The sequence below is a fragment of the Diadema antillarum genome, unplaced genomic scaffold (assembly GCF_040938485.1).
Source record: "Diadema antillarum isolate AM-2024a unplaced genomic scaffold, OU_Dant_1.0 seq00000447_RagTag, whole genome shotgun sequence".
In the NCBI taxonomy this organism is placed as follows: domain Eukaryota; kingdom Metazoa; phylum Echinodermata; class Echinoidea; order Diadematoida; family Diadematidae; genus Diadema; species Diadema antillarum.
The window spans coordinates 49,592-61,281 of record NW_027271421.1 but is presented as its reverse complement, the minus strand read 5'-3'; the positions used below and the strand labels follow the sequence as shown (position 1 = coordinate 61,281).

Below are 11,690 nucleotides of genomic sequence, written 5' to 3'. Positions count from 1 at the left end.
TCAGCAATGAAGGAATCAGTGCAGGATGTAGTATATCTACTGTATGTTCCAAGGTATTGATCAGAGCAGTTCTGTGGCTTGTTTATTTATAGATAGTGGTGACCTTACTTTGTGTTAATGCCTACCTGTTCATTCTCTTTGCGTGTTGTGCTTCTCCCTTCGTTTGTGTAGGTTTGGGCCAAGGTCAAAGCACTGTTGCAGTTAGTCACATTTGTGGCCTCTTGTATTGATGAAGTTCTGTGAGTGAACACACTGAATGAGAAATTGTGGAACAGAAAGCACAGATGGCTTTGTAATGTGAACCAGCCAAAGAAGCGATCAACAGACTCTGGCCCAAAATGCTCCACATTGGATGGCTGTGCGGGCTTGGACTCTCACGTTTGATGGGTTCTCCTTCAGAGATGGCGGAGGAGCGAATCTGGAGACCTCTTGCCTGCTTTGAGGATGACTCAAAGGGTAAGTCAAGCTCATCTGCCCACAGAATACTGATCATTCAAGATAAATTTCCACAGTGTCTATGCTTTGAGGTAATGACAGAAAAACTTCAAAGCTCGGATTGATGCCTGTTCACCTTATCGTCTGCAGGACAAGACCAGCAGGGGGGTGTTTCATAAGCTGTTCTTAAAGTAACGAAGGACTTAAGAACGACTGGTGATCAGTTCTGATGTGCTATACTTATCAGAATTTCAGTAATTCATCGCAAGAGCTGATCACCAGTCGCTCTTAAGTTATTCGTAGCTTTAAGAACAGCTTTATGAAACACCCCCTGAAGTAAATTTCAAATATTCACATATGTGTTCACCAGCATTTCATGGACACTCTGCAGATTGAGAGAGAGAAGGATAGATATAGCTGGATGGAGAGATACAGAGAAAGAGAGAAGGATAGACTGAGGGATAGAATGACATTTGTTATTTATTACATTCTTGAGCTACTGTTTGCTCTGTAAAGTTGTGAAGATATTTCAAGGCAAAATCTATGGAGGTTAGTCTCAAGATTTTTTGGTCTCTCTGCACGTTCATCTTTTTTGTTTTGTTTACAAGGCAAAACTATTTCACCAATTCCCTGCAGATTATATTTTAAACATTTAGATAGGTGATTGGACACATTGTGTGAGGAATATTTCATGAAGTTTAATGTTGCAATATTAGCATGTTTTAACTTGGTTCATTATTATGTTTTTATATCTGGTTCAGATCGCTGAGTTTATTCAGTTTTTGTTTTGTGACACATATCATTAAAAACTACAGGTACGATGACATTTTGCAATATGAATTCATTAGCTTTTATATCTAAAACAAAGTATTTGAAAAATATAGTCCATGTGTTATATGCGGTGTTTTAATGGATGAAATTATGTTATCCTTATGTCATTTTACTATGTGTACACAATTATCGCAATTCAGCTACTCAGCCGCAAAGATAATGGAATAAACCATGAGTTGAATTGAATTGAATTGAATAGAAAGAGAGAAGGATAGACTGAGGGATAGAAAAAGATATTCACAGGGATAGTATTAGTATGGGATAAAACCATAGGCCTACTCTGTAATCATGGATTGTTAATTGCCATCTTCTGGTACAGTGCACTCCCGTTATAACGAAATGCTCGGGACCGACAGTTTTCTTTCGTTATAACGAAATTTCGTTATAACCGAACAAATACAATATATAACGAAAACAAGGAACCACGTATATATATCATATTATGTTTGCTGAATACTCATCATACACTGGAAAGCTATGTGAATGTGATGGGATAACTGTATTACTATAATAAACGCAAAATCCCCTCAGAAACTACGTGACACAAGGAGCGAACACACAGTGGTATGGAGCGTTCACCCATGCAGAGACGCTATAAATGCTTGTTCCGCTACGTATTTTCAAAAGCAATTCGCATTTCGTTATAACGGAGCACATTTCTTTTGTTTTTCTTTGTCTGTGGCGCTCGGAAAAGACTTCGTTATAACGGAAATTTCGCTATAACCGTGTTCGTTATAACCGAATTTTGTACCATAGACTTTAATGGTGATAATTTTGGGACCAGAAGATTTACTTCGTTATAACGAAATTTCGTTATAACCGTGTTCGTTGTAACGGGAGTGCACTGTACCACTGATTCCTTCAATCCTGAGAGGTATTACAGTTTTCTGTGTGTGTGTGTGTGTGTGTGTGTGTGTGTGTGTGTGTGTGTGTTTGTGTGATAAATCAGCAAGGACACTTGTGTACTCAAGTGCATGGAAGAAGAGTACATCTTCAAACTGACCACGATTGATTCTTGCTGTATGTGAAAGAGTAATTGGCGACCTGCATTTTATTTCTTTCAGGAATATCCACAAGTAATTACTTCCTAAATGTTTACAAATCAAATTTGCTTGTAAAGAGGCTACATGAAAAAAAAATGTAATGTGATACGGGAACTGTTTGATAATGTGCACCATGATGGTATTTACTTCTAAACCGGTTTTTGAAGATTTGCTGATGCTGTGACTAGGTTGAGTGAATGGACAAGGATGAAAGTAATACAGGAAATGCTTGAAGTTGGTAACAAACTCAAAATGACTTGTGTGTGTGTGTGTGTGAGTGTGTGTGTGTGTGTGTGTGTGTGAGGAAAACAGGACTGTATGTTGAATAGATGTATGGGGTATTGCATAGCCACTCTGTAGATCAATAGCAGGAGTATCAAAATTGCTCAAAAGAGTGACGGCTCAACTAACATGTGTGACTTCAACTTAGGTAACCAGTTATTCAATGCTTATTTCATCAAGAGGAAGCTAATCTTCATTATCTGTGATTATTTCTTATTTCATTTGAGCAGATATTTTGTCAAACGCTCTCCATAGATAGATTTGGCTGGACATATGGATGGCTGGAGATTAACTGAAGTCACTGGAGGCTTTGTGTGGCTTCCACCAGAAAACATGTTTTGGAATGCAGCTATAGAAAACCTGTTATGAAATTCTGTTCCATAAGGAAATATCATTTGCACACAAATATTGGTGTGCCACATAGTGCTGTATTAATGATTGGGTTGTACTAAACATACTGATTCACTCCTTAATAATGCTGAGAATTATTGTGAAGCTTTTGATGAAGAAATATACTACTGTCTCTGTTTCCATGAATTAAATTCTCAAGCAACCACTCTATGTGATAAACAAACACTGAAAATCATAAGTGGTAGATGGTCATATCCTGTAATATTAATCAAATATCACCAAGGTTTGCATCAATTGCCCAGAGTGCATAGCCCCCACAGACTTGATTTATTACGGGTAACATCACCAGGATGATAAAGCCAGGTAGAGGGACATAAATTAATGAAATTCATCAGGCTAGCAATCCATGCTGAGCTGAAATCTATTAACCTTGGAGATAGGAAGTACTGTCAATGTCATTGGATTCCTGCAATCAATGAAAAACCTCAATCTGTGACATCCTTTTCTAGTCTTCAGTCAATACACAGAGTAGCATTATCAATCAATATATATCAAATAAGTCTATTATTGAAGTCATCATACCACCATTCTTTTATGTATCAAATTTCAATGGCTTATGTCATTCAGAACTAAAGATCGGGATCTTTGACGGCGGCCATATTGGAATTCAAAATGGCGGCCGACCCCATGGCCAGATCTCTTGGATCCGGCAATTTTTGAAATCAGCGCCCCAAAATACCCGTATATGCAAAATTACATACTTTCCGCTGGATGTGAGCATCTTTTTCACATATCTGCCTCACTATTACCATGCCTCAGGAAGAGGTTCAAGTCAAGTGATCTTTTAATGTGTATAATTAGATAATTTTGTTGTTGTTGTTGTTGGTGGTGGTGTTATTGTTTAAATGCCTGTTATATTATCTTTTAATAATGTTTCATCACAAATTATAGAGCTCCTGCCTAGAAAGGGTAAACATCACATGGCATAACCCAAATTTTAGAAGCATATTTCTTTTTAACAATCAAAATTTTCCCAGTCTTTCACAGAGTGTTTCATGAATCTTTCTGCTTGATCATAAACTCCACATATTTTAGGAGTTCCTAGGTGCTAATGGAGATTATAATTTCTTGTGATGGTTGGGTAGGTCATGATTTAAAGTACCAACCAACTACCTTATGACTCAGCTATGGCAGTAGAGGACCAGATTATGGCTAGCTGATCTGGTGCAGTGATCTATACAAATCATGTATAGATACCTGTTGATATATGAAATGCACAATAAAAGGCAATGCAGAATAAAAGGCATTTTTGTGGTTTTTTTGACTTGTTGCCCTAGAGTAGATATCAAAGCTAGAGTTCAAAAAGGAGACAATGAGTGGAATTCAGTAAAGCTTGAACTTGTTTGCATTAGTATTCTGATAATGCTACATTTTGGATTAATAGAGAGCGTTCATGCAAGTAAGACAAGGTTAGGGGTTTAGACTGGAAAAGAATTAATTCTTTTGTGGTATTATAAACCCATGGATCCCCTCAGTTTTGTGTAGTGTAATTGAGGGTCCATTACACATAACCACTCCAGATTAATAAAAAAAAAAAAAAAAATACACACACACACACTTCTTTACATGTACATATTATATGTTGGTGTGTGAGTGTGTGTGTGGTGGTGGTGGGGGGGGGGGGGGGAGGCTTTATGTCTGTCTTTGTGTAAATGTTTATCTGTAATTTTGATTGCCTCCGGTATCTTCAGATATAATCCTGTAGCCAAAAGGGAAGTTGGTTGATAAAATGTTTTAACCCTTTAAGAGTCATGCCTCGTCTAATTTTAAAAAGCGAATATTATTGCCAAAGAGTGCCACCTCTTGTAGACAATTATGAAATTGCACAGCCAATAAAGCGATTGATTAGTTTCTAGGATGGCATTACTTACATCTTGGTATTCAATACTGCCATGTGCTATACTATCTTTAACCATTTGAGTCCCATAGACATGTTTACATACAATGTTAATAGGATTTTATCATGTTAGGCATGAGAGGGTGGAAACTACAACGTATGTCTTTCATGAGATTACTTGGCTCACTGAAACCCTGGGTACCATCATATCCCGTGTTGTGGCATTGTATAGCTCATCTTTATTCGTCACGTACAGATACACACTGCTGTCTTGGTGGCCAGATTTTTTTAGATTGGATTTAACGATCGCAGTGCCAATTAATCCCTGTTATGATGTGTTAGCCATTATTACAACATTGATATTGATGATGATAATAATGAAAGTTGTAAACTACTTCTCAAAGATGTTGTCATAAATTTGGACAGTAATTCAGAAAGATATAATTTTAATCCACAAACTTGGCTCTTGACTGGCCATGTTTTGTAGGGACTGATCATAATGATCCTGAACAGTTTACTGCTTGGTACCATAATCATAGAGTGAAAAAGAATTGATTAAGTCATTTGACTTGTTTGATGTATATGCATTCATTTATTGTTGTGTTAAGATCACTAACACAACTATTATCTTCATCCAGTTCGTGGTAACCCAGGAGACAGTGTTGAATAAAATAATAGATATGATTTTTCAACAAAATGGTAAATGTGTAGTTGTAACCCCAGGGTGCCACATGCGGCCATTATCGATTGTTTATAACAGCTGATCAGTGTTGTACTTCTGGTACATTCTCCACAGATAAGGTAGCTGTGATTGCTCTGAATCGACCCCTGGCTGACCTCCAGCCCCTCCTGACAAAAGTATGGGACCGAGCTGTGCTGAGAGCTGCTGCTGATGGTGCTTCCAACCGTCTCACTGATCTGCCGTCACAAGAGGGCAGCAAAAGGTTTGTGAAGATTTTATCCCGACTTGAAATAGAAGGCAATGAGGTCAATTGCTGGAAATGTCATGCATAGGTTCAAATGTGGAATCTGCTTTTGTCATTTCAGTAATTCACCGGTAAATGCAATGTTTACGATATCAATGTGCCCTGTACCAAAGACAAGTAGCAGTTGGTGTCCTACTTTCCAGTGTCTTATCTTTGGCCAAATACTACAGTATGTTTTTATTGATGCACTATCACTTTGATAAATGCTTGGTAAAGTCTGCAGTGAGAATCAGGTCTCCATCCTATACCAAAATGATCTTGAATGTTTTACCTTGTCTCCACCTACATAACATGAGTTTTAATGTAAGCTCTACAAAAAGCACAATTCTTACATGGATTGTAGTTACATTTCATTCATACCTTCCTAGAAGAGAAACCCTTACCTGTATCATCATATTTGTCACTGGGAGTCAAATGTGCATCCTTGTAGAGAATATCATGGGTTCTGTCTGCTGGGGCTGTCTGCAATGCGTGCTTCTTGGTTGTATGCCAGTGTGTGGTAAAATTGAGTTCCAGGTGTGCAATATTTACCCCTGTTTCTGTGTGGTACCTGCTAATAACTACAGTGCTGTTGAGTACTCGCAGTAATGCTTCATCAGAGTGCTCTTATTGGCTGGTGGCTTGATGCAGGGCAGTCTACCCTAGGGCTGATTGATGTAAAACACTACCAGCTTGAGTATCACTTTCTAAAAGTAGTCTGGAATTAATGATTTTCCATTTTTATGGAAATCTGTTCTCTGATGAAACGTTTTAGATGATGATGTTTCTATCATTGAGTCTAGGGCCATTGATATTCATATGCTGTGCCATGCTAGGAGATGTTACTCTGATTTGTGTCCCATCTTTTTATCATCCAGGTATATCCCTGATTTACTGACTGGGGATTTTGACTCCATCCGACCTGAAGTGAAGCTGGCTCTTGAGAGAGAGGTAACCATCTTGAGGAAGATAGGAATTTTCCACAATTTACAATGTATTTCTCTCAAGGCAGTAGACTATTACAGAGTACCAAAGTGTGATGTCATATCCATGGTTCTAAACAACCTCACCAGGGCACTGTTTCATGAAAGTTGTCGGCCCTGACAAGTTGTTAGTTACTGACAATCACCATGGTAGCAGTTAGACACCAGAGCTTCTCAGCCAATCAAAACCAAGGATTTTACTGAAGTTTAGGGCTGACAACTTTCATGAAATGGTGCCCTGACCTGTAGCCCAAATATCCCTTAACACTATTGTTGCTAACCATACTCGCACCAGGTTCTAACACAAGTTATAACAAAGGACTGTGACATCATCACTTCGGTACATTGTAATGTTTTGAATTAAGTCTTTTTAAAGTTAGCATGATGCAACCTGATGCAACCAGTGGAGCCATCTTGGCTCAGTGGATATTAAGATGGATTCTCATTCAGGAGGTCCCTGGTTCAAGTCCAATGGCATCAGTGGTTGTGCCTCTAGGCAAGGCATTTTTTATCGTCATTGGTCACTCCTTCCAGTGGCAGCTTGCTTATGAGCATTCAGTGCTTTCATAGTGGCCATGTATAAAATTAATCCAAACACACAAACCTAGTTGGCTCAAAAAGCACTCACAGTGTTGCATTACATCAGCCTTCTCTTCATTTTACTTACAAGACACCATTCTGCCTGATATTAGACTTCATCCCGCCACAGACCAGGGTCATGTGCAGATGGCTGAACTAAAAATCAGCAGCCAAAATAAGACCATCAGAGTTTTGATAATACCTTTTGATTTCTTTTGACACAATCACACTGAGATCTTTGATAATTAGAGCCTGGTCTACTCATATCAAATCAATAAAGAACTAAAGATTGCAAAGGAGTAGATAGCAATGAAAAATGCTTGAGAGTAAGATGAGATTGAAGCAATTGATTCTCTATGTGTTTCACATATTCTTATCTTGTTTATTCCTTCAACCAGGGGACTACGGTAATACCAACTCCAGATCAGGACTACACAGACTTCACCAAATGTCTGAAGATAGTACTACAGAGGCTCCAAGTAGAAGCTCCAGATGTGAGTTTGAGTTGTTCAATGTAGTTGAAAATCTAATCATACAAAAATATCCCAGGAAAATTTAAATTTACTAGCTGTGATTTTATGTTCACATGTCGAAGAGTTAATGTGTAATTTACATATTTATCAAGGAAAAACAAATGTGTCAAATAATGTGAAAAATCAAGATAGTGTAACAGGAGTAAACTGTAGGTATGTGATGTCATGACACTTATCTATGTCCATTGTTGCTCCACCAGAGCTAGATTTTTTTGGATACCAAGAGCATGTCATGTCTAATTGGAAATCCAGTCTTAACTTGTATATTTTGAATTGATATCTAATTTTAGAAATTTTATTCAATGACATTAATACATTTTTGCACTGTCTAGGTTGACAGCATCGTGGTATTTGGAGCTTTTGGTGGAAGGTTAGACCAGACCCTTGCCAACATCAACACTGTCCTCACCGCAACTTCCTACACCAAGCTACCGATATACCTCATAGGGGATGCATCCCTTGCCTGTGTCTTAAGCCCAGTGAGTAGCAGATTATTTATACCAAAGGAAGATTTGTAAGGCCTGGTCCAGGGTCCTATTCTTGACTTGGACCTCATCAGATGCATTATACCATGATAACCATGATGATTACTGCGTTAGATTTATAGATATCAGATTTGTGTTCAGAGGCTGCAATTCACAATTCCTCCGTTACGTTGTGTATGATATTCCATCATAAGTGAATGAAGCATATAAATTATAATAATACAAGGCAGGTATTTCTTCTTGATTCCTCAGTGAACAGATGTGTTTGCAATATATGGTATCCGAGTAGTGTCACTTTGAAAACAGGAAGCCAAATAATGGCAAACATGATGGCCAAGAAACCTTTTTGAATTGATTAACAGACTTCAACTGAAGTGATATTTATGCGATGTAAATGTAGCTTTCATCCCAGTCTCCAGCATTTTATTGAACTTTAGCTCTGTAGCTTTATTCAATGTGATCTATATCATTCAAAATCCAAGCCCACCCCCTTTGCAACCTGGCTTTCATAAATAGCGTCAAATCAGATGAACAGATTACTGTAAAAGTGGATATTTTCGCGCTACAGTGGAAACTCGATATAACGAGATGGTCGGGACCGAGTCATTTTCCTCATTATAGCCGATATCTCGTTATATCAGTAGGCATAAAAGAAGGCATAAAATAATGACATTAATTTGCACATGTGGGACTATCCATCATATTTCAATCAATACTGATAACTTGATATTGTGTGTGAGGGAATTACTCACCTTTATGGGTAAGAAGATGTGTTTCGCCAAGGAAATCCAATATCAAGAATGTGTTTCTTATTAATTGTAGATGTTTGAATTTGTAAATTTATATAGGTTGCGATTGTATCAAGATATTGTATATCGTCTGTGGATTGGTATGTGGTTATCGTATGGGTGTGTGTTGTGTGGAAAGCTTGAATATGGTCTGCACAATGCTGTGTGTGTATGTGACACATTGTACATTATGACTGCGTGTGTGTGAAGACGGGGAATTCCCTAAGTAGAATGCCAATCACAGCATCAGATTGCCTCACACCTGCTAAACGTCACGATGATGTCATGTATACATATGGCCGTCCCACCACATTTTCTGCATACGTATGTATCAGTGTGCGTGCACACGGTAAGACACACACACACACTTCACATGTACAACATGCAGTGCTAGCTGGAGTGCACTGAAGAAAATGATTATGTGTGCACAAGACAGTTTTTGGCGCATCAAGCTTTACAATCTCGGAAGATGATAGCACAGGCGAAGTAAAGCTTTACCGAAGGCATTTTGCTTTACCTCGCTATAGCAGGTTTGATTTACTATTTTTTTCTTTGTTTGGAAGTCACAAAATTTATCTCGTTATAGCAGTTATTTCGTTATAGCCGATCTCGCTATAAGAGTAGCATTTTACATAGACTTGTGTGGAAGGAAATTTGGGACCGAGAAAATTTCCTCGTTATAACCGATATCTCGTTATAGCAGTGTTCGTTATACCGAGTTTCCCCTGTACTAATTTTTTGCGCTTGGCCGTGTCAGAAGACATTCGCGTGTTTTTAATTCCGCGGAATCAAGACATCAAGTACTGGAACATATGGCATGCCCAAATATTCGTGTGCTTTTATTTTCGCGCTAGCTTCTCGTTGCGCGAAATGCGTGAAAATTTCAACACCGCGAAAATTTCCACTTTTACAGTACAAAGATTCACATAGATAGTGTATGAGATGATAAAGTTTAAGGAATCCCAAGAGTTTCACTAGTTTTCATGAAACGTTTGTATGTGTTAATAGCAGCCGCATTTTGCATATTAGAGGAGGTGATAGTGTAATGACCTTAGAAGTCTCCCATTAACCTGTCCATAGATATCTCACTAAGTCACTTTACAGTTGTGGGTTATGTTGAATTGGATTGGAGAACAATAGGAACTGTTCATTCAGAAATCTGATGTTGTAGATGTTGACCTTTTCTCTGTGTGCACCAGGGTGCTCACCGGATTGAAGTGGACACTGGTCTGGAAGCAAAGTGGTGTGGTCTGGTGCCGGTCAAGTGCCAGTGCAATAGGGTCAAGACGACAGGTCTCAAGTGGAACATTGGTGAGTCTCATGTCACAAGACTGTCCCTTTCATATAGTCACTTGATGGATGATAACCTCAGGAAACAAGATGCAAGAGGCTATCTTCCCACCTGAAATTTCAGATATTCTGAATGTCTGAGTGATAGCTTGTTACTGCAGTTTGTAATATCAGAGATTAAGAAAGTTTGAGCTGTGAAGCGTGCATCAAATCATTTGCAGCATTCTGAGTCATATCAGCAAAAGAAAAAAAAGAGTTTGATAACTAGTTTTCAAAAATATTTGTCACATGCAGTGCTTGTAAGTTTTTTTGTTCCCACTTTATTTGGGCCTATTTATCATACAACTAATAAAGTGTTCAAGCAACTGGAACAAATTTTAGAGAATCCATCACCAGTTAAAGGAAATTGTTCCATCTTCAATAAAAGCAGGCTTATTTTTGAACATTTTGCCATGAAGAGTAGACGAAAAAAAAAAAGTTGTTTAATTTCTGAATTGGACATGTACTGATAGTAAATATGAAGACAGTAAATCATTAGAAAGCGAAACTAAGTTTGAATTCATAATGTATATTAAAGTATTGAACGTTTATCTCTCATTGATGGAGATTTAAAACTATTTGCTTCTCTCTTTGAAGTGTCAGAAATTTATGTCACACTGACCTTACTAAAAAAAGATATGAGCATGAATGCAGTGACTAAATACATTTGTGTATTCATATATGACTCAATAATTCAAAGAAAGTAATACAAATGTATGATTTTTATCCTTTTGACGATTGTCTTGTACAGAAAATCAATCTATGCAGTATGGAGGCTTGATCAGCACATCCAACACGTATGCTCCACAGGCCGGGGCAGTCACTGTGGCCACTGACCAGCCACTCTTATGGACGATGGGCATCAAAGTGGCTGAAGAAGAAGAAGACTGAGGTCTAGTATGCCAGTTGAAGCAGTGATGGACTTCAATAGTGTCACAGATTAATTTTTGTATCATGTTGAGTGGTACAGAGCCAATGTTAGCAGCTGGATACTGTCTTTACACTTTTAAAAATCCCTCAGGAGCTCAAAGTTTGTGTGCTTGAAACCCATCTTCCTTACCCAGTCATGGGAGTGTCTCTCTGAGGATTGCACCTGTCAAGCAGCAGATGGGATACCAGTCGGTGTTGCTCTACGCTGTTTCCCTCATAGGTGAAAACTTGTATTCCCTACCTGAGCAGAACAGTGTTT

General features: G+C 38.2%; 1 protein-coding gene across 1 annotated transcript; it reads left to right on the top strand.

Annotated features, from left to right (window-relative positions):
* The first annotated feature begins 338 nt into the window (after nucleotides 1-338).
* Nucleotides 339-11,392, top strand: LOC139732785 (thiamine pyrophosphokinase 1-like). The gene is made up of 7 exons (XM_071643629.1): nucleotides 339-456; nucleotides 5,636-5,783; nucleotides 6,683-6,755; nucleotides 7,765-7,860; nucleotides 8,232-8,378; nucleotides 10,372-10,483; nucleotides 11,253-11,392. The coding sequence occupies exons 1-7, from the start codon at nucleotides 339-341 to the stop codon at nucleotides 11,390-11,392; spliced, it is 834 nt and encodes a 277-aa protein (XP_071499730.1).
* The last annotated feature ends 298 nt before the right edge of the window (nucleotides 11,393-11,690 follow it).